At 45.1% G+C, this 23,199-nt stretch overlaps 1 protein-coding gene across 5 annotated transcripts in view; it reads left to right on the top strand.

Annotated features, from left to right (window-relative positions):
• LOC142388663 (spectrin beta chain, non-erythrocytic 1-like) overlaps positions 1–22,406 on the top strand; it is a 179,619-nt gene extending 157,213 nt beyond the window's left edge. For 2 of the 5 annotated variants that reach the window (XM_075474210.1, XM_075474191.1), the window contains 14 exons: positions 634–838; positions 934–1,308; positions 2,833–2,919; positions 5,197–5,211; positions 6,194–6,351; positions 7,597–7,735; positions 9,016–9,100; positions 9,175–9,371; positions 9,649–9,749; positions 10,012–10,066; positions 16,290–16,492; positions 18,361–18,534; positions 19,256–19,298; positions 20,038–22,406. In XM_075474210.1, the coding sequence (XP_075330325.1) occupies positions 634–838; positions 934–1,308; positions 2,833–2,919; positions 5,197–5,211; positions 6,194–6,351; positions 7,597–7,735; positions 9,016–9,100; positions 9,175–9,371; positions 9,649–9,749; positions 10,012–10,066; positions 16,290–16,492; positions 18,361–18,534; positions 19,256–19,298; positions 20,038–20,247 (2,047 nt within the window). In that variant the 3' untranslated portion in view covers positions 20,248–22,406. Of the gene's footprint in view, positions 1–633; positions 839–933; positions 1,309–2,832; positions 2,920–5,196; positions 5,212–6,193; positions 6,352–7,596; positions 7,736–9,015; positions 9,101–9,174; positions 9,372–9,648; positions 9,750–10,011; positions 10,067–10,838; positions 12,197–16,289; positions 16,493–18,360; positions 18,535–19,255; positions 19,299–20,037 lie in introns of those variants that run through there. The other 3 variants (XM_075474226.1, XM_075474200.1, XM_075474218.1) reach the window with 2 other exon arrangements.
• Positions 22,407–23,199: the final 793 nt, after the last annotated feature.

The following is a 23,199-nucleotide window of genomic DNA, read 5'->3' as shown; positions in this document are numbered from 1 at the left end:
AGGGCCAAGGATTCAGGGCCCAGGATTCAGGGCCCAGGATTCAGGGCAGAGGATTCAGGGCAGGGGATTCAGGGCCCAGGATTCAGGGCCCAGGATTCAGAGCAGGGGATTCAGGGCCCGGGATTCAGGGCCCAAGATTCAGGGCCCAGGATTCAGGGCCCAGGATTTAGGGTCCTGGGTTCAGGGCCCCGGGTTCAGGGCCAGGATTCAGGGCCCGGGATTCAGGGCAGGGGATTCAGGGCCCAGGATTCAGGGCCCAGGATTCAGGGCCCAGGATTTAGGGTCCTGGGTTCAGGGCCCCGGGTTCAGGGCCCCGGGTTCAGGGCCCAGGATTCAGGGTCCTGGGTTCAGGGCCCCGGGTTCAGGGCCCCGGGTTCAGGGCCCAGGATTCAGGGCCCAGGATTTAGGGTCCTGGGTTCAGGGCCCCGGGTTCAGGGCCAGGATTCAGGGCCCCGGGTTCAGGGCCAGGATTCAGGGCCCAGGATTCAGGGTCCCGGGTTCAGGGCCCCGGGTTCAGGACAGGGACTGTTTTCTGGTTGTGCTCAGGAAGTCAGACAGAAGATGGGACAGAGAGCACAGGCTGCAGATGATTGTCAGGAGGAAAGTGTAACATGTTCTCCCCTCGGTCTGCAGCGAGCGCATCGGCATGCGTCAGTCTCAGGTGGACAAGCTGTACGCCGGCCTGAAGGATCTGTCGGAGGAGCGTCGGGGGAAGCTGGACGAGCGTCTGAAGCTCTTCCAGCTCAATCGGGAGGTGGACGACTTGGAGCAGTGGATCGCCGAGAGGGAGGTGGTGGCCGGGTCGCACGAACTGGGCCAGGACTACGAGCACGTCACCGTGAGTACAACACGCACCTTTAACAAGGTCGTGAAGCGTTTTGGCTCAAACTGAGGTCAGTTTGTGTCTTCAACCTTTTTATCTTGGACCCTCAGATGCTGCAGGAGCGCTTCAGAGAATTCGCCCGCGACACCGGGAACATCGGCCAGGAGCGCGTGGACGGGGTCAACCGGCAGGCGGACGAGCTGATCAACTCGGGCCACGGCGACGCCGCCACCATCGCCGAGTGGAAGGACGGGCTGAACGAGGCCTGGGCCGACCTGCTGGAGCTCATCGACACCCGGACGCAGATCCTCTCCGCCTCCTACGAGCTCCACAAGTTCTACCACGACGCCAAGGAGATCCTGAACCGCATCCTGGACAAGCACAAGAAGCTCCCGGAGGAGCTGGGCCGGGACCAGAACACGGTGGAGACCCTGCAGAGGATGCACACCACCTTCGAACACGACATCCAGGCCCTGGGAACACAGGTACAGACGGGGCGTGAAACACCAGTAAAAAGCTGTCGGCTGCATCTTTCAGGCTCAGAGGGAATGCCTCCAAAGTCTCTTCTTTGGCTCATTTCCCTAACCTCTGTCGGCCATCCTACCCTCGTTGTAGCTAGCTTGAAACTGCCGTTTTGACAGGAAATGACGATCGGCGACATCACGTTACATTGCATCTTGGGTAGTTTGAGTATGAGTAGTAACCTCATTCAGACCCTTTTTTTCTTTTCATTGCAGCTTTTTTAAAAGATTGCTTCAGATTTACTTCAGTGTTGAGAGGAAACCAGACGAGTGTCTATAGATTTAAGTGTGAACTGAACCGGATCATCAGTTTCTGGCTCAATGTCCACTTAAACTCACAGTTTTATCACAAATTAAAGGATGTTTGAAGCTTATTTTCAGCATAAATGATGAAGCTGAATTCACTTTCTAACGCTTCTAAATGTATTTTAGATCATTTAATGCTCATTTATATATTTTATGTGTATTTTGAATCTATATTTTGTTTAATTATGGGTGCCAATGCCGAAGGCACACATATTACTCTTGTGTATACTTAATATAATTTTTCCGTTTCCGCCCTAAATTTTGACGGCTAACTAGTGTAGCACCGATGGTCCGACCGACATAAAAAGCACACCACTGCGTGAGCAACGACCTCGACATTTGACTTTCATTAGTCTAAAGCAGGGATGGGCAACTTCCATGATAAAGAGGGCCAACATTTTTTCCGCACTATCATTGGAGGGCCACATGACCACACACTTCGAATAATTGGATATGAAAGACGCTACAAATGATTCTCAATAAGAACACATTTTATATGAATTTATATCTGTTTTCCATCGGTTTTCCTTTGAATTCGGTGAAGAGGTACTCTTCTTCTTCCCATTTTGGCTGAAAAATACAATTTTCTCGGTCAAGTTTTCTCTTTTTGCCACTGCTAGTGGCCATGGCTCTTGACTTTCCTATTCGCTGTTGCGGAAAGCGGCCCGGGCCCCGCTATTGTTTGTGTATGGCGCGCCCTCTATCGGTCAACAGTATAATTACATTTATTTATTTATTTATTTTCTAATTATTAAATTATTATTGATCTATTTTTGCGGGCCGTACTGAGTGAGGACGAGGGCCGTGTGTGGCCCCCGGGCCGCCAGTTGCCCATCCCTGGTCTAAAGGAATTCTGGCAAAATGGGAAATAGTGGGAAAATTTTAGAAGGGAAAATTCATTGAAAATTAAAAAACTACCCCATTTTAGAGGCCTCATAACTCAGCCATACGACATCACAGAGTCCTCATTCAAAGTTTATATGCGACAGGAGACTCAGCTTTAACTGAACTAAAGGGTTTCTTGATAGGGCGGGCAGTAGATTGGCAGCCATCAAAATTTCTTCAGAAATTTTCTAGTTGATGTCATTCTTGATTTGGGCTCCTTTAAGAAGGGAATATCCTCTAATATCCTAATTTCCTAATATCCTCTTTAAGCTAACCTGAACGCTTCTTCGCTCGCAGGTCCGGCAGCTCCAGGAGGACGCCGTCCGCCTGCAGTCGGCCTACGCTGGAGACAAAGCTGACGACATCCAGAAGCGAGAAGGAGAGGTGAGCTCCAGAGGGAACGCATCAGGACAGCCTCACTTTGTTGCACATGTGCTTGCTCCAAACTCACATTTTCAGTATTTTCGTGGTCGAGCCCCCCCTTCTCTCACTAATAAACGAACCCCCCGCAGCGCCGGCGGTGATGATGTTGCTGTAAAAGATTCTTTGCCTCCCGCATGCTGCGCTGCTGCTGCACCGCTCCTCAGCGCCTGCAGGGATGCGCTGGCAGAATGAAACCCTTTGGAGTCGGTTTCTTTGGAGGTTAGAGTTAGGGTTCACATGTCGGCCCAGAAATAATCCAGATGTGATGCCAGCTGCTCGTTCTAAACGCTGGAAGCTTACAGGGCATGGTCAAAATACAGGAAACGGCTCGACAGGCCTGATTAGGAATCATTCGCTTTTTCTGTCAGATAATAAAGGAAAAAAGTAAGTTTCGTCCTCGACTTTGTGTCTTTGGGCTCAAACGTGTTCAACAGTGAGAACAGAAGCACAGAATCTGTGCACGTGATGAAGAAACATTCCCCCCGCTGAGCGCTACAGTAAGTAGTGTGACCGAGGAACACGAGAGATACTCAGCCAACATTACGCTTACCAACCATATCAAGCTAAAAACCAGTTTATTCCTGCTGGTTCCCATAGAAACGTTCCACCTTTGAACATTTCCAGTTTATTCCTGCTGGTTCCCATAGAAACGTTCCAACTCTGAACATTTCCAGTTTATTCCTGCTGGTTCCCATAGAAACGTTCCAACTCTGAACATTTCCAGTTTATTCCTGCTGGTTCCCATAGAAACGTTCTATGGGACCCAACGCCTGTTGGGTGGAGGTAAAGATGAGCAGGACGCGGGGGCAACCTGAACATACATGAACTCACTTTGTGTTGATTTATTTAACTTTTGTTCATGCAGGTGAACTCATTCTGACACGGACGAACAGGAGAATCAGTTCAGTTCACACCTTTGAGTAAAAAGTCAGAGAAACAAGTTTCCCAGGAGGATTTTTCTGTGATCCGAGGCGCAGAAAGAGTGAATTCTTTAGATATTAAAGGGATAGTTCACCTCTTCTGACATGAAGCTGTATAACATCCCATATCAGCAACGTGATATCAGCAGCCGAGTTCCAGCCTCGTTTTGGTGTTGATGAAGGTAGTCCGGCTAGTTGGCTGGGGTTTAAAAAATAAAGCGTTTTGCTTCTCAAAACAATATGCGTTCAAAAGAGTAATACATTTGCATCACAAAATCGTTCTCCAGGAAAAAGTCGATTTGAAAAGATTCGATATGATTTGATACGATACGATTTGAAACGATTCAATATGATTTGATACGATACGATTTGAAACGATTCAATATGATTCGATACGATTCGAAACTATTCGATACGATTGGATACGATACGATTTAATACGATTCTATACGATTCGAAACGATACGAAACGATTTGATCCACTTACATCATTTTCTGGGGGGAAAAAAGGGGGCCACAAAAATAAAGCGTTTTGCTTCTCAGCCGCACCTGTTTCACGGCGTTTACTGCTTGCAAAGTTTCCCTTTCTGTTGGCAGGCGGCAGCAGGCAGTGATACGAAGGGAGAGAAAATAGGGCCAAGAGATTGTGAGCTCTGACTTTTTCCTGGAGAACCATTTTGTGATGCAAATGTATTACTCTGTTGAACGCATATTGTTCTGAGAAGCAAAACGCTTTATTTTTTAAACCCCAGCCAACTAGCCGGACTACCTTCATCAGCACCAAAACGAGGCTGGAACTCTGCTCACAGGACGCAGCAGGGGGTAAGAAGATGTTCAGAAATGATGTTGCTGATATGGGATGTTACACAGCTTCATGTCAAAAGAGGCGAACTGTCCCTTTAAAGAGACGAACTATCCCTTTAAGTCTCCTTCGACTCATCAGGTATAACCTGAGATGTAAAAAGAAACTTTGTTCTGGATTTATTCAGCTTTGATTTTCCCTTTTTTTTGTCTTTTTTAAACTGGTCAGTTATTAGTTTTTTTCCACCAGAACCTGGTTTTTAACTTTAAAACTGGTTCAGAATCGTAGCACGAAGTCGAGCTTTTATGCCGTTTTTACCAGAGTTGGATTTCTTGTTGCTCGCCGTGCAAAGCTGTCGGGTTCTGCTGAGCCCGAGCCGAACATCTGCCCTCACATCTGTCCTCACGCTGCACCTGAAGGTTGGTGCTCTGGACTGTTAGAACAGCTGGTGGTGGTGATGTGCTTTGACCATTCCCTGTATGTCCCTTTGCCTGCATCTCCTCCCGGTGCGCCCAGAGGAGAAAGGGAGAGGTGAGACTCCGCCCCCAGAAACGTTGGCTTTGCATCAGTCTTACTTTTGGCTGCAGTTTTAGGCTTTCTGTGAATGTCCCGACTAAAATGTTGATCAGCTGTAGTAACATTTTAGCCTCCTTCATGCAGCTCTGGCCCGGCGTTAGTCGCAGAGATCCATCCGCCCGTGAGCTTTTCATCCTCCTCAGACCGCCGGGTGGGTGGATGTTTTCTCCTAACTCCGCCCACCCGGGTCTCTGACGGGATGCAAAACGCTTCTAGTTAGCAAACTCTTCAGGTTTGAGCTGTTTGGTGCGTAGCAGTTTCAGTATTTGGTGTTTGAATGTTGATGCTCGTCTGAACCAGGCTTCAGACGGTCCTGGCTTTAGCTCACCGGTCGGTCCTCACTGGTAGTCGTTCGTGGATCAGAACCCTAACAGAACCGAACTGTAATCAGGTGTTAAAGGGTATCATCTGCACTTAGAATACCTTTTTAATGTGCAAAAAGAAAAGCTTCCTTCTTTAATTCTGAGGCTCAGCTCAGCTGTAGGAGGAGAACGGATCCAGGAGAAGGTTCTGGAGGAGTCTGGGTGACGGGAAGTATTAACATGGGATGTTTGTTTTTAAGTAGAGAAGCTAAATGATGTGCAAACAGAACTTTTTCTTTAGAAAACAGGTTTAATAATAATAAAAATAAAAGAATAAAAGCAGCATCTGTTTTAGATTTCAGTTTCTGCCGTTAGGACGTTGAGGACAGGAAATACCGCCTTAAATGAGCCCAGCTAATACCGCCTTAAATGAGCCCAGCTGGTGTTAGTGGACCGATGCTTTGTGTCCCTTCTGCTTCTGAATGTTTTCATTTGCTCCCGTCCCCTTTGAGTTGTGTCCCGGCTGCTTTGCTCCCTGAAAGACGTGGGAAGAGCCAGATGCTCGTTTAGAAGCTGGGAGATCAGGGATGCTCCCGGTTCTGACCCCGGCTGTGCGTGGTGTGGTCTCCCTGCAGGTTCTGGAGGCCTGGAAGAACCTGCTGGAGGCGGCGGAGGGCCGGCGGGCCAAGCTGGGCGACACCGGGGACAAGTTCCGCTTCTTCAGCATGGTGCGCGACCTGATGCTGTGGATGGAGGACGTCATCCGCCTGATCGAGGCCCAGGAGAAGCCCAGGTGGGTCCATGATGATTAGTATTCATGTTCTGACCCGCTGGGACTGAAACTGAACAGAAAAACGTCTCTTCTGTCCAACACATTATTACACTTTAATGCAGGAGGCTTAAAAAGTGCCTCAAAGACCCCAATAACGTGAAAAAGTGACCCTATTTTATGCCAAACCTCATTAAAGCTGCACAGCGTGTCAAAAACCATTCAAATCAAATCAAATTTATTTCCAATCCAATTTTATTTATAAAGCACTTTACAACAACCTCAGTTGACCAAAGTGCTGTACAGAAAAAATTCAAACTAAAAATTTAAATAATAAAATACAAGAATAAATTAAAAGACATACAACAGCTATATAATTTAAAACAATAATAATACTAAAATAAATTTAAAAAATTTAAATTAAGAAATTAAAAATTATTTGTAGCACATTTCATGTACAGAACAATTCAAAGTGCTTCACATAAAATAAAAGCATTGCAGCAGGGAGTGGAAGAAGCATTAAAAATACATAAAAGAATATAAAGAGAAACAAATAAAATTGTTTAAATGAATTTAAAAACAAAAAAAGCCTATATTATATAATAATATAATAATAAAAATAATAATTTCCCTCTACTTATTGAGATACTTAGTAGGTTCGATTTTCATACCAGCCCACTTTAGTTTCCTACATTTTAAGGTATAATTTGTTTCTCTAAGTTAAACTGTATGAAAGTTAGAGGAATTTGTTTGAAAAAACTGAAAAATTTGAAACTTATCAGCACGCACTCAACTGTGTGCTCATTCATAAAAATTAAGAAGAAGCAAAATGTTCATGTTTTTTAAACTGTCATATTTCAAAATTGGCTGAAGATTTGAACGAGCTGAAACAATTGGTAATAGCTGAATGTCTTGTGACCCATTTAAAGTTTATGGTGTCTCCAGCTGAAAGCATGCAGAAGTAGTTAGGTTGGAAAGAGGAAGATGATTTGGAAGAGCTGAAAGCAGTTTCCATTCATTTGAATTACGGGAAAAATTTGAATAAAAGTTGAATATCTTAAAAAGTGTAAAAGTTAAAAACACCAAAAATGACAGCAGGAATCTGTAGAAATAGCTGAAAGTATGCAGGAGTAGTCAGGTGCCGAAAACTGGCGGAATAATAATAATAAAGAGAAACAGGAACTTAATAGTGAGAATTATAGAAGTATAATGTTTTCAAAAACTTAATCAAGTAAATGTAACTCGTTGCTACCCACCTCTGGATTTCAGGGACGTGTCGTCGGTGGAGCTGCTGATGAACAACCACCAGGGCATCAAGGCGGAGATCGACGCCCGAAACGACAGCTTCACCGCCTGCATCGAGCTGGGGAAAGCTCTGCTGGCCAGGAAGCACTACGCTTCAGAGGAGGTGTTTGACTTTGTTTCACATCTCGCAGAACATTCAGAGTTTGGCTGTGTTCGAAACTGCATACTACATACTGCATACTACATACTACATACTGCATACTACATACTACATACTACATACTACATACTGCATACTACATACTACATACTGCATACTACATACTACATACTACATACTACATACTACATACTGCATACTACATACTGCATACTGCATACTGCATACTACATACTGCATACTACATACTACATACTACATACTGCATACTGCATACTGCATACTACATACTGCATACTACATACTACATACTGCATACTGCATACTACATACTACATACTACATACTACATACTACATACTGCATACTACATACTGCATACTGCATACTGCATACTACATACTACATACTGCATACTGCATACTACATACTACATACTACATACTACATACTGCATACTACATACTGCATACTACATACTACATACTGCATACTGCATACTACATACTGCATACTACATACTACATACTGCATACTGCATACTGCATACTGCATACTACATACTGCATACTACATACTGCATACTCATCGATCAGACAGTATGCAGAGCGTTTACCCACAATGCATTTCGCTCCTGCCCGAGCCGAAATCAGCCGGCCTGAAGCTGATTTCTCTTAAGCTCTAAACTCTGTAAACTTTAGCAACATTTGAAACATTTTCAGGTGAGAAAGTAGTCGTTTAGATCCCAAACGTGTTGAAAACCTGACAAAATACCGGCTGTTTATAATTTTGTTCCCACGAATTCGGCGCTACTAAAGCTAGCCGCAGTGAGCTAACGCACTTCCGGTTATTTTCACAAAATAAAATACCCGTTGCCTTTTATCATAGGGAAGGCCATTACCATACAATTGGTGCTTTTGTTTTGAAAACAGGAAGTGAACCTACCCTCGTTGTAGCTAGCTTGAAACTGCCGTTTTGACAGGAAATGACGATCGGCGACGTCACGATATGTTGCATCTTGGGTAGTTTGAGTATGAGTAGTAACCTCATGATGCATACCCAACATTTCAGAGAATCTAGTATGCATCCGGGAACTTCTCGCTTACTCAAACTCGCATACTAACTCAGAAAGTTTGTAGGAGTAGTAGGAGTAGTATGCGGTTTGGAACACAGCCTTTGAGTCATGCTAACGTTTCCATGGTGCTGATAGTGAAACCTCCACCCTGTAACCACAGGATGGAGGCTGCAGGGTTCACTTTTAACTCTAAGTCTCATCCCGACAGATCAAAGAAAAGTTGCTGCAGTTGACGGACAAAAGGAAAGACATGATCGATAAGTGGGAGGACCGATGGGAGTGGCTCAGACTGGGTAAGGTGTGCGCCGGCGCGTCTTTCAGAGGAGACGCTGCTGAGCGAGTCCGGCTGACGTGTGAATGTGTTCAGTCCTGGAGGTGCACCAGTTCGGCCGGGACGCCGGCGTGGCCGAGGCCTGGCTGCTGGGCCAGGACCCCTACCTGTCCAGCAGGGAGATGGGCCAGAGCGTGGACGAGGTGGAGAAGCTCATCAAGCGCCACGAGGCCTTCGAGAAGTCGGCCGCCACCTGGGAGGAGCGCTTCGCCGCGCTGGAGAGGCTGACCACGGTGAGCCGAGGGTCTGGGGCGCTGTTACCGGGCGGCGTTACCGGGCGGCGTTACCGGGCGGCGTTACCGGGCGGCGTTACCGGGCGGCGTTACCGGGCGGCGTTACCGGGCGCTGTTACCGGGCGCTGTTACCGGGCGCTGTTACCGGGCGCTGTTACCGGGCGCTGATACCGGGCGCTGTTACCGGGCGCTGTTACCGGGCGCTGTTACCGGGCGCTGATACCGGGCGCTGATACCGGGCGCTGATACCGGGCGCTGACTCTGTTTGTGTGTGCAGATGGAGTTACTGGAAGTGAGAAGCAGGCAAGAGGAAGAAGAGAGGAGGAAGCAACCGCCGCCGTCTGAGGCCCAGGCCGACGAGGCTGCAGCACAGCCCAGGTGAGGCTTCCTCTTTTTACTCATTTTACTCATTTTACTCATTTTACTCTAACTGAGCAGCGTTTCCCTGTGAAAATGGGACAAAAGCTGCAGGTTTATCTCTCAAATGGTTTTAGGAAAAAGAAAAAAGAAAATCTGCAGGTTTCAGAGGGAAAATCTGCAGGTTTCAGAGAGAAAATCTGCAGGTTTCAGACTGTGAACAATAAGTGAAACGGCGTTCTGATGGCGTTCCTAACGAGTGTTTCTCTGTGTGTTTCTGCAGGGAAGGCGAGCCGCTGTCTCAGAACGGGCTGCCCACAGAGCCGGAGGCTCCCAGGGTTAGTTACCGCTCACCCGCCTACCAGAAATACAGCAGCACCCTGCAGGGCCGCCGGCCCGCCGCCCCCTGACGCACCCACACTCTGATGTCTTACTCTCTGTCTATAACTCAGCTTAAATATGTCAGTGTGATGACCTCTAAAAGGCCTTAAAGTCACAGAGGACCAGCTTTAGCTCAATCTGCCTGAATCCTTCTTTCAGGGCAAATCTAATTTTTTTTTTCTGTTTAATTGAGTTTTAAAGTGAAATCGACCAAAAAAAGAAACAAACACGTGTTAAAGGTGCTATAAAACAGGGTTTCTTCCTCTTTAAATCACAGAAATCACTCACACTTTGTCTGCTCCTCACGGACTGATAATGTCTTATTTTCTGTCCATAATTTAGCTTAAATATGTCAGTGTGATGACCTCTAAAAGGCCTTTAAGTCACAGAGGACCAGCTTTAGCTCAGTCTGCCTGAATCCTTCTTTTCAGGGCAAATCATCTGGATATTGCAGCTTAAAACAGTTAAAAACTCTCTGAGCTGCTCTTTACTCTTTTTGTTAATGAACTTCTTTTATTTCCAGCTGTTTCTGTTTAGTTTGATGTTCTAAAACTTGTTGAAAATCTTAATCAGTCTTAATCTTATTCCTTTTTTTTGACTGTTTAATCGATGTTTTAAAGTGAAATCGACCAAAAGTAGAAACAAACACGTGTTAAAGGTGCTATAAAACACGGGGCCACGGGCTCGTTTTAACCCTCCGTCCCTTGGTTTCTCCCCTCTGTCTCTCAGCTCGACACCCCCGCCATCCTCTCCCCTCAGCTGCTCATGTTTCTGCTCGTTTACGTCATCATGTACAAACTCACCCTGTGGAATATGAACTCCTGAGTCCCGTTTTAGAGCCACAAACGCTGATAATTACCCGTTGGATCATCACTGAAAACTCTGCTCACGTTCAGATGAATCACGTCTTACTTTCATCGTCTTAAAATAAAAAGAATAGAAAGTGTTAAAGTTTGTTTTTTTTAACATATTCACTGGTTATTTAACATTTAGCAGAATAGTTTAGGGTCTAAAGCCCCGCCACCTGTCTCCATCCACAGGTAACATCACGTGTTACACCTTTAAGTTTAATCCTGTTCAGCAGGAGCACCTTTAACTACGATTCATCACAAGTTGTGGGTACGCTCATCGTTCATTTGACTTATTCTTCATCACGTTCAACGTTAAATCCAAACACATTTGTTTTAATTCCACGTTTCATTTGTCGTGTTTCTCATCAGATAAATGAACAAATAACAGAAGCAACAAAACACACCAGAACAAAGAGAAACCATGAAAAAGGGACTCAAAATGAGCTCGAATTAGAAGGTAAAAAAAGGAGTTTTAAATAGATATGAAGTGGCAGGTTATTCCGGATTCTCTCTGCGATTTAATCGAGACTTCGGAGCTGTTTCTGGGTTATATAAGTGGGGTTAAATAGCGGCTGCCGCACCATTTAAAGCTTTAAAAGTAAGTAAGAGTCTTAAAATCAATAAAAACCATCATCGTGTCGTCTGTGACCCGTTCAAAGAATTTTCTGGTTTAAAAGTTAACTCGTCCAAAGGGTTCGATGCCAGATTTTCAGTGAAGGTGAGAAAAGACGGTTTAAAAGAGGCTAATATGGAACGATTAACAATTGTTTAAAGGAATCTGACGGATATTAATGGATCAATAACATCGCCGTCCCAACTTTCCTCCTCCACGGTTTCCCTTTATTTGGCGTCTCTTCACGGTGTCTGAACCAAACGAACAGAAAGCTCCTCTGATTGGTCACTACAGGGTTTTAGATGCTGATTCACTCATTTCTAACAGCTTAAACGTGTTCTTTCCGCCGTCTCTACGTTTAAAATAAACACGTAATACGTCTTAATTTAACTTCCTGTGAACACGCCTGTCATACGTCACTCCGAATATAATTTAAATAGTTTTTTTCACCCATTTCAACGCACACGTGCGTAATTGTGTGCGTTTGTTGTTAGCGTTTTCATGGTTTATTGGTTTTAATTTCTTTATTTGTTCTCACTGTATCTGTTGCATGTTGATTGTTCCTTCAGTGGATCCCGACTAACACATTCCCAATAAACCCAGTCCGAACTGGTTTGTCCCTCTCTGTGTCATCGTGTCCAGTTAAACTTCTGTTCATTCACTGTGTTTTATGTTTCATTTCCTGTCACCATTGCATCTCTCCATCCCATGTTCTCCACCAGTTTCCTCCCTGAGACATACTTTACTTTAATTTGTTTCACATAAAAGGCTGAATCCATTCATTATTCACCCAGAAGCTTGTAGAACAAGAACAAGGTAACTTAAAGGAGAAGTTCGTTTTTTTTAAACCTGGACCTTATTTCTGGCATAAAATCCGTTCATCTACTCACCGATAACAGTTTGGTGAAAGTCAGCGTCCTTTGGAAGATATTTAGATCACTGGAGATCGGCGTATATCCATATATGTTATATGTAAGGATTGCTTTTAATTCCCAGTAGTATGATGACGCTTTTATCTTATTTTATCTTATTCGATTTTGTTGTATTTTATTGCTTTCACTGTTCTTTTATTGTTTTTATTTGTTTTTACTTCTTCTTCTCTTTATTTATTACCTGCTGTAAAGCACTTTGGTACACTGTAAGGATTGTCTGTAAAGAGCTGTAGAAATAAAATACATTTAACGAGAGAGAACAGGGCAGAGACAATACAGCCTCTAAATAAGGCGTTATCTGTCTTTATTTCACCAATACTTTAAGACCAATGAATGAATGAACGCGTACTATTGCACTGTTAGCCCAGAGCTGCCGTATTGTTGTTATCGGGGGCTATCGGGGGCTTTGGTGCTGCTGGTTTTGTGCAACATGGCAGGATATTTATCAGATTTTGACCACGTGGACGACGACTTTGAGTACGATGGATGTCCTTACCGGAGTGAATGAGCTGCGCTTCGATGACGTCATCCCACTAGATGCGTCTGTAGAAAGCTTCCTATAAGCCCCCGATAGCCCCGGATAACAACAACACAGCAGCTCTGAGCTAACAGTGCAATAGTACGCGTTCATTCATTCATTGGTCTTAGAGTATTGGTGAAATAAAGACAGATAATGCCTTATTCAGAGGCTGTATTGTCTCTGCCCTGTTCTCTCCCGTTAGATGGATATACGCGGATCTCCAATGATCTAAATATCTTCCGAAGGACGCCGAGTTTCACCAAACTGTTATCAGTGAGTAGATGAAAGTATTTTATACCAGAAATAAGGTTCAGGTTTAAAAAAAAAAGCGAACTTCCCCTTTAAGGTTATTTAACATCTCTGGAGATGCAGCAAATGTAAATTTCTCAGCAGGATTTTTTATTCTTAAAGCTAAATGTTGAAAGACAGAAGTTTCAGATGCATCTTTGCCTCAGTTTAAGCAACAGTTTTCAAAAGAAATGATCAGAAAACACTCTCAGCTTCTCTCCCAATGAGAGTTTCTCAAAAGTAGCCCAACACCTCTAAGAACTAGTCCTGAGTTTGAGAAAGAAAATTACTAAACCTATCCTTGAACTAAAAGGTTTAGTTCTTTCCTAGTCGGGAGTTAAAGCTCCCAGGATCGGTCCGGCTCTCTGAGCCCTTCAGTTAAGGTTCCTAGGATCGATCCAGCTCTCTGAGCTCTTCAGTTAAAGCTCCCAGGATCGGTCCGGCTCTCTGAGCCCTTCAGTTAAAGCTCCTAGGATCGATCCAGCTCTCTGAGCTCTTCAGTTAAAGCTCCCAGGATCGGTCCGGCTCTCTGAGCCCTTCAGTTAAAGCTCCTAGGATTAGTCCAGCTCTCACAGTCCTTCAGTTAAGGCTCCTAGGATTAGTCCAGCTCTTGCAGCCCTTCAGTTAAAGCTCCCAGGATCGGTCCAGCTCTCGCAGTCCTTCAGTTAAGGCTCCTAGGATGGGTCCAGCTCTCGCAGTCCTTCAGTTAAGGCTCCTAGGATCGGTCCAGCTCTTGCAGCCCTTCAGTTAAAGCTCCCAGGATCGGTCCAGCTCTCGCAGTCCTTCAGTTAAGGCTCCTAGGATGGGTCCAGCTCTTGCAGCCCTTCATTTAAAGCTCCCAGGATCGGTCCGGCTCTCACAGCCCTTCAGTTAAAGCTCCCAGGATTGGTCCGGCTCTCGCAGTCCTTCAGTTAAGCTCCCAGGATCGGTCCGGCTCTCACAGCCCTTCAGTTAAAGCTCCCAGGATTGGTCCGGCTCTCGCAGTCCTTCAGTTAAAGCTCCCAGGATTGGTCCGGCTCTCACAGCCCTTCAGTTAAAGCTCCCAGGATTGGTCCGGCTCTCGCAGTCCTTCAGTTAAGCTCCAAGGATCGGTCCGGCTCTCTGAGCCCTTCAGTTAAAGGTCCTAGGATTGGTCCGGCTCTCGCAGTCCTTCAGTTAAAGCTCCTAGGATCGGTCCGGCTCTCGCAGTCCTTCAGTTAAAGCTCCCAGGATCGGTCCGGCTCTCGCAGTCCTTCAGTTAAAGCTCCTAGGATCGGTCCGGCTCTCGCAGTCCTTCAGTTAAAGCTCCCAGGATTGGTCCGGCTCTCGCAGTCCTTCAGTTAAAGCTCCCAGGATCGGTCCGGCTCTCGCAGTCCTTCAGTTAAAGCTCCCAGGATCGGTCCGGCTCTCGCAGTCCTTCAGTTAAAGCTCCCAGGATCGGTCCAGCTCTCGCAGTCCTTCAGTTAAAGCTCCTAAGATCGGTCCGGCTCTCTGAGCCCTTCAGTTAAAGCTCCTAGGATTGGTCGGACCTCTGATCTGATCAAACACGGCGCCCACCATTCGTCTGGCCCTCGAGGAGCTCTGTACTGGGGTGATAAGTATCAGCTTGGAGTGGTGTGGAAAAATAAAATCTGCTCTGGAAGCAGGACAATCGCATTCTCCCCTCACCAATAATGACGCCAAGCAATTTTGTGGATAATTGTTTGAGATTGGGTTGTTTTCTGTCCTCCACCGTGTTGTGTGGTGTTGTGTGATTATGCATGTCAGAAAGTGTGTAATCAGTGCATGACTGGACCGTGTGCGGTGAATCTCCATTTTAATGTCTTTCTAATCAGCTGAAAATGAAAGCTTCAATCTGCTTTAAACAGGCTGATGTCAGCGGTTTGATGTGTTCGATGCTTTGAGGCTGGGACTCAGTTTCATAGATTCAGGCTTAATTTAGGTTAGTTCGGTCTCTTTATCAGATTTGGTTTGACCACGCCTCCTTAAGCGTGTTAAATCTCCACATCTACCCATTTAGCTGCCTGGTTTTGGGTAAGTTCTGAGGGTTTTAGACGAGGCTGCGCTGCCAAACATGCAAATACTGACATCTCAAAGGCGAGTGTGTTGTAATGAGCGCTGCGATCCAGTTTAAAGTACCTTCCCAGCCTGTGATTGGTCTCTGCTCTGCATGCTGCAGCTCTGATAACTGATTCACTGCTTCTGCGTGTGCGTGTGACTGATAAAAGTGTGTTTAAAAGCAGGTGCACGCCATGCGAACACAGCCGTCTTTTAAGTTCACTACAAGCCGTGATTGTGAGGATCAACGTGCAGTCTGATCGCTGCATTTATATGTAATTCACTTTAATGGGGATTCTGTGGTTATAAAATCAGGATTTCATTAGAGCAGAGCGACAGTCTGGAAACGCTTTAAGTGAGCCGACTCGTAGTCTTAATGGGCTGATTTTCAGTCCCAGTTTCTGATAAAAGAAACAGAAAAATATGTGAATGAGAGCAGCTTTATGGGGTTAATATAAACTTAAACTAAAAAAGTGTTTCCATGCTGGAGGGATTCGAGCCTCCAACCTCATTATCTGGGTGTTAGTCTGGATTTTAGATCTAGGGTTTTAGTTGGACGTGGACATGTTTTGCATTACTTGCTTCATTTATCATTTCATTTCATCTATTTATTTATTTAAAACAGGGACAATGCACAAAAGCATTAATCGTGAGAGAAGAGATGCCTTGTGCCAGGTTGTAGCAACATTTGCTAATTTCCACCTGTAGTCCCTGTAGGCACGTGAGGTCAGAACAGATTAAGATTGTAAAATATGACAGATAAAAGTAATATGCAGACCATAATATTTTAAAAATAGACAAAATACACTGACAAAAAAAGAAAAAGGAATAAAAAAGAGAAAGGAAAACAGGAAACAACGATGGAAAACTGGCTGTGAATCGCACCGTGTGCACCAGGCCTCCGTCTGCAGCGCTCTGACTCTCTTTCTCCGATCCCAGGATGACGTGGAAGGGGGCGAGGTGGTGAACGGGGTGTCGGAGCCCAGCCCCTCTGGGTCTCCGGGGGCGTCCCGTAAGGCCAAGCCCAGCCAGGCGGCGACCCTGCCGGCCAAAAGCCAACAGGATGCCCCCACGTCCCAGCTGGAGGGCTTCCTGCACCGCAAGCACGAGTGGGAGGGCCACAACAAGAAGGCGTCGAGCAGGTAGGAGCCGCCTCCGACTCTGAGGAGGGAAAAAAACCTCCACCTGGACGAATCTAAACTGTCTGTTGGTTAAAAGATTATGTGTAACAGGCGGAAACTGAGAGCAGAACTGTGGAAACTCTGTAATTCTGTGGTTTAAGGGACTCGGATAGAAAATGGTTCAAACTGGAGGCCGAATATGATGCAGAAACGGGCGAAAGACACAGGTGGATGTTAAGGTTAGGTTAGGGTTGGTTAAAATGAGGTTAGATTAACAGGGTTAGGGTTAGTTAGGGTTAAAAGGGTTAACTGGGTTTAAGGTTAGGTTAGGGTTGGTTAAAGTAGGGGTTGGGGCTAACAGGGTTATGTTAGGGTTAACAAGGTTAGGTTAGGGTTAACAAGGTTAGGTTAGGGTTAGGGCTAAAAGGGTTAGGGTTGGGTTAACAGAGTTAGGGTTGGTTAAGGTTAGGTTAGGGTTGGTTTAGGTTAGGGCTAACAGGGTTAGGTTAGGGCTAACAAGGTTAGGTTAGGGTTAGGGCTAAAAGGGTTGGGGTTGGGTTAACAGAGTTAGGGTTGGTTAAGGTTAGGTTATGGTTAACAATGTTAGGTTAGGGTTAGGGCTAACAGGGTTAAGGTTAGTTAAGGTTAGGTTAGGGTTAACAAGGTTAGGTTAGGGTTGGTTAGGTTAGGGTTAACAAGGTTAGGGTTAACAGGGTTAACTGGGTTTAAGGTTAGGTTAGGTTAAAGTTAGGGTTAGGGCTAACAAGGTTAGGTTAGGTTAGGTTGGGGTTGGTTAAGGTTAGGTTAGGTTAGGGTTAGGGCTAACAAGGTTAGGTTAGGGTTAACAAGGTTAGGGTTGGTTATGGTTAGGTTAGGGTTGGGTTAACAGAGTTAGGATTGGTTAAGGTTAGGTTATGGTTAACAATGTTAGGTTAGGGTTAGGGCTAAAAGGGTTAAGGTTAGTTAAGGTTAGGTTAGGGTTAACAAGGTTAGGTTAGGGTTGGTTAGGTTAGGGTTAACAAGGTTAGGGTTAACAGGGTTAACTGGGTTTAAGGTTAGGTTAGGTTAAAGTTAGGGTTAGGGCTAACAAGGTTAGGTTAGGTTAGGTTGGGGTTGGTTAAGGTTAGGTTAGGTTAGGGTTAGGGCTAACAAGGTTAGGTTAGGGTTAACAAGGTTAGGGTTGGTTAATGTTAGGTTAGGGCTAACAGGGTTAGGGTTGGTTAAGGTTAGGTTAGGGTTGGTTAAGGTTAGGGTTAGTGCTAACAGGGTTAGGGTTGGTTAAGGTTAGGTTAGGGTTGGTTAAGGTTAGGGTTAGTGCTAACAGGGTTAGGGTTGGTTATGGTTAGGTTAGGGTTAGTGCTAACAGGGTTAGGGTTGGTTATGGTTAGGTTAGGGTTAGTGCTAACAGGGTTAGGGTTGGTTGAGGTTAGGTTAGGGTTGGTTAAGGTTAGGGTTAGTGCTAACAGGGTTAGGGTTGGTTGAGGTTAGGTTAGGGTTGGTTAAGGTTAGGGTTGGTTAAGGTTAGGGTTAGGGCTAACAGGGTTAGGGTTGGTTAAGGTTAGGTTAGGGTTGGTTAAGGTTAGGGTTAGTGCTAACAGGGTTAGGGTTGACTGAGGTTAGGTTAGTATTGGTTAAGGCTAAGTTAGGGTTAACGGGGGACACAAAAACACAACATTTTTGTTATTTTGGCATTGTTTAACCAGTTGATCTTCTGTGCATGAAATGCATTAAATTTCACTTTTTGTCATTTTTACAACTTGTAAAACGTGCTTTTGTCAGTTTAGTGTCACATTTGTCCTAAATCTGCTCTTTTTCACAAATCAAATGAAACTTGAGTGAAATAAAAGCACCCAGAACTAAAGCAGTGAGGGTTTGGTGTCTCCCGGCAGGTCGTGGCACAACGTGTACTGCGTGATCAACCACCAGGAGATGGGCTTCTACAAGGACCAGAAGAGCGCCAGTCAGGGCGTTCCCTACCACAGCGAGATCCCCGTCACCCTGAAGGACGCCGTGTGCGAGGTGGCGCTGGACTACAAGAAGAAGAAGCACGTCTTCAAGCTGAAGTGGGTGTCAGGATCCTGCAGGATGGTGGTGACTCTGTGTGGAATCTGTGGCTTTGAGCGAAACTCTCACATTTTCCTCTCGGTCAAACCGACCTGAGACTTTAGATGCTAACTCATCGTCTCTGGTGGTGAAACACTTTCATGTTTAAGCTGTGGGCTTAAGCCTCGTTTCCACTATGCAGGCCGGTACGGGTCGGTTCAGAACGGTTCGCTTATTTCAGTGTACTGGTCCCATGGAACCCGTTACCATGGAACCCCTGCTGCGTCCTGTGAGCAGAGTTCCAGCCTCGTTTTGGTGTTGATGAAGGTAGTCTGGCTAGTTGGCTGGGGTTTAAAAAATAAAGCGTCTTGCTTCTCAGAACAATATGCGTTCAACAGAGTAATACATTTGCATCACAAAATGGTTCTCCATGAAAAAGTCAGAGCTCACAATCGCTTGGCCCTATTTTCTCTCCCTTCGTATCGCTGCGAGAAGCTTTGAGAAGCAAAACGCTTTATTTTTTAAACCCCAGCCAACTAGCCGGACTACCTTCATCAACACCAAAACGAGGCTGGAACTCTGCTCACAGGACGCAGCAGGGGGTAAGAAGATGTTCAGAAATGATGCTGCTGATATGGGATGTTACACAGCTTCATGTAAGAAGAGGCGAACTGTCCCTTTAAAACTGTAAAAATGTCAGATTTCCTGTAAATACTCATTGGTGTGCATGAACCTCCACAGGATTACCGATGGGAACGAGTATCTCTTCCAAGCCAAAGATGACGTGAGTATCACAAATGAAAAATTCAACCCGTTTGTTGTATTTATTCTACATTTTATTTGTATTTATATATATATTATATATTTTGTTGTTTTTATATCTACATTACATTCGGTTGCTATGCGCCGACCTTATCGGCAGCAAGTCTGTGTAGCTCTCAATTTTTCTCGCCGTTTATATGATTATTTGTCATTTTTCATTTTTAGTTTCTATCTAAACATTTTTAGTTATTTTTATTGACAATGTGCACTACTACTAGCAGTGTAAAATATTGACTGCTGAGTTCTTCTCTAATTGATTGATTGATTTTTTTATTTTTTTTTATTTGTTTATTTAGTCATTTATTATTATTATTAGTTAGTAGTAGTATTTTTTTTACTATAATTGGTATTATTATCAAATCAAATTTATTTATATAGCACATTTCATGTACAAACAATTCAAAGTGCTTTACATAAAATAAAAGCATTGCAGCAGGGAGCGGAAGAAGCACAAAAATACATAAAAGAATATAAAGAGAAACAAATAAAATAATTTAAATTAATTTAAAAACAAGTATTATTGTTGTTGTTGTTAATACAATCATTGTAGATATAAAAAAAAAATATTGAGCAACTTGACTAATTTGAATTTGAAGAATAGAATAAAGTATTTTTCTATTCTTTCTATTCTATTTCCATTTCTTCGTGTTTCCGTCCCGTCTGAACCGTCCTGTCTGCGTTTCTTTCTCCTCGCCCCGCAGGAAGAGATGAACTCGTGGATCTCGGCCATCTCGGCCGCCGTGCCGGCGGACCAGGCGGAGGTCACGCCCAGCAGCCACAGCACGCCGGCCCCCGCCGCCCGCGCCCAGACGCTGCCCGCCTCCGTCGCCGTCTCAGCGGCCGAGTCGAGCCCGGGTAAACGGGAGAAGGACAAGGAGAAGCGCTTCAGCCTGTTCAGCAAGAAGAAATAGAGGCTCCGCCCCCTTCCCCCCCCCCCCCCCCCCATCCCCCCTCTGGTGCTGTTTGGGGTCGCCCCTCCTTATCGATCAGATCTTTGAACCATCTGCTGCTGTCATAGATAGACCTGCTCAGACTGTAGTTCCTTTTGTTCCAGCCGTTAAAGTCTCACATTAAAGCGAAATAACTCGGTTTTTAACAGCATCTAACAAACTGTCCGCTCGGCTTCCAGCGGCTCCGACCTGCACGGCGGCGGCGGCGTCAGACCGAACCCCAAACAGCCGCTTCCCTCCTCTTCCTCGTCCTCTCAAAGCGTGACTCCAGCATGCAGCTCCGAGCCAAAACTCTCCACTCTGTGCCTATCACCCGTCCGGTCGGCTCAGAGCTCCAACGCACCACCTGTGTCCTCTGTTCGGTCTGTGGGACCCGGGGCAGGAAGCCCCCGGGGGGGGCAGGAAGGCCTCGGGCCAGGAAGCCCTCCATCCAGGGGGGGTTCTGCACGCTTTCAGGCAGCTGCTGTTTGCAGCCCAACGTAGACGAGTTCCCGGTTATAATCCCATTTCTTCTTCTTCTTCTTCTTCTTCTTCTTGCTCTTCTTTGTGTTTTCTCCCGGCTTTCCGTTCGTCCGACTGCCTTCTGTGGGTCGTGTTTTACGCTTCCCAGTCAGTTTTTTTTTTAAATGTTGTTTTTTTTGTAGGTAGTTCCTGTTTGGGTCCCTCCTCAGTTTTTTTTGCGAGGCCTTTTTTGTCTTTGCAAGATGACGTGTATCCCCCCTGTAGCGGGGGAAACTGGGTCGTACAGCGGGGGAGGAGCTTCTGAGTCCTTCTGCTTTTCGGTTGGTTGGTTTTGTGCAATAAAACCGGCGGGAAGCAGACAATCGTGTGGTCGGGTGCGGTCTAATTCCTGGAACAGACCGGCTGTGACTCGGAGCGTTACCCTGCGGGTGCTTTTGAACTGTGTGTATAACTTTGTGTATAACAAAAACTGTTAAAAATAAACCTGTGTTTAATTTCACTTATTATTACTACTACTACTAATAAGACCAACCGTGATAAGCTTCATCGAGTAAAAGTTTAACTTTATCTTTCTTTACTTAACGAATGAAGGAGTGAATAAGACCAGAAGGAATGTTTGATAATTTTACAGCTTTCTTTTCTACTTTCTTCACATTTCTGAAACTCGAGTTTAGTTTCCTCCACTTTGTGTTCCACGGTTAAGCCGTCTTCGCTTTTAATTAGTCCGACGAGTATGAAGGTTAGATGTTCTGTGAAAGCAAAATTACTGTTCAGTGGACGAGTTGGTTGTAAAAAAAAAAAGCTTTTACTGGAAGTAAGTAACGCTGCAGAGTGATGGTCGCTTGCTTGTTGGCTTCAGCTCTCCATGTTTTTCTTAAGTTTTCAAACTTTTTTCTGCCTTTGTGGTGAAATCTGTTGAGTTTCTCATGCGGGTCCTGGAGGTACGGAAGCTCTTTAATGACAAAATTGTCAGATTCCGGGCTTACAAAGGGCCCAACCCGAATGATGGGAGCTCGCTCATCGGTTAAAAACAGCCGTGTTCGGGTCACACACATCTGTGCACAATGAACCGCACAGATGTGCTCGTGATGCTGCCGTTCATAGGAGGTGACGTAACTTTCCATGTCCTCAACCAATCAAAATGGGAAGGAACCGTCTCCATGGTGACAAAGAAACCGGAGAAGAAAGTTGGTCTGGTCACGTTTGTTGATGGCGAGTCAACTGTTTGGTTTCCTCTTTCTCAGACTGTCCGTGTACGTTATAAAGGAAGCAAAAAATCAAACCGTATTAATCGGTATAAAAATCACAAAATTTAACCCCAGAAAGTGCCGAGAAAATTTAAAAAATCGGGTTAAATGTTCCAACAGAAATCAGACCGACTTGGTGTGGCAGAAGAGGTGAGTTTAGGATCTAAACCGATGTTCCGGAGCGAAAACTTTCCTTCCTGGAATTCTGTCATTAACGAACTTCCGTAGCTGCCTGAAAACGCTCTCTTTTTATTTTATTCTTCCTTTTTGCTACAATCTCTGGCAGTTTGATGAATATAGTGTGCATTCTTCTGTCACTGTAACCATAGTAACGAGATATCTCTTCATGTTTGCACAATCAATAATGCCACGATAGGGGTGGGTGGGATGGCGGTGGGGCCTGGGGGGGGCGGGGGGGTGGTAGGTGTGACGTGGACCGGGGGGTCACTGCTAGTTGGATCTGCACCTGTAGATTTCTCCCCATCTCTGTTATATATGTGCAAAAAGCCATTAAAATGCTTTTAAAACAACATGATGTGACTCGGTGTGTTTCCTGTAAAGATGTGGCTGCGTAACTTTATTTAAACATCACGTGGAGACGAGCTGAGGGACAAACTTTCAAAGTTTCAGTTTGTCGGATTCATTGGGACGGACGGCGGCAGCCCACCTGCTTTAGGTTTAGGACAACTAGTCTGTCAAAAAGCTGACTAGTTTGGATTTTGCTGGTACTAGTTCAGCTCCTGACTCACTAGTAACGAATGGGTTGGAACTAGTTAAACAAGAGTGCCACTAGTTGCTGAAAAGGAGTCAAAAGTACAAGTTTCTATTTAAAGGTGATAGAGAATGGTTGAATGGGGCATTAATCCTTGTTCTGTGATGAGATATGTAGCCCAAAAAAAATTGGTTGGGTCTGTAATGGCTCAGAACCTCCCTAAAAGGCTCTCTGAAACAGCTATGTTACTATGCTGGGTTTAGAATGCGTCGTTTGCCCTTATTGGCGTCGTTTCAGAGCTTATCTGGCAACCTCATTATGAAATGCAGGTAGGTGTTGGCGCTATTCGGTTGCCGTTGCTTGATTGGCTGCCCTTTCTCTCACTGAAAACAGAGCTATAGAGTAATACACTGACTGAAAAGAAAGCTCATTCCCTTTAGATGAACAAGCCAGAGCTAACGTGCAATTCTTACAACAGGAATATGGCACAAC

This window comes from Odontesthes bonariensis, chromosome 2 (assembly GCF_027942865.1).
Source record: "Odontesthes bonariensis isolate fOdoBon6 chromosome 2, fOdoBon6.hap1, whole genome shotgun sequence".
In the NCBI taxonomy this organism is placed as follows: Eukaryota; Metazoa; Chordata; class Actinopteri; order Atheriniformes; family Atherinopsidae; genus Odontesthes; species Odontesthes bonariensis.
This window is presented reverse-complemented; position numbering and strand designations above follow the sequence as displayed.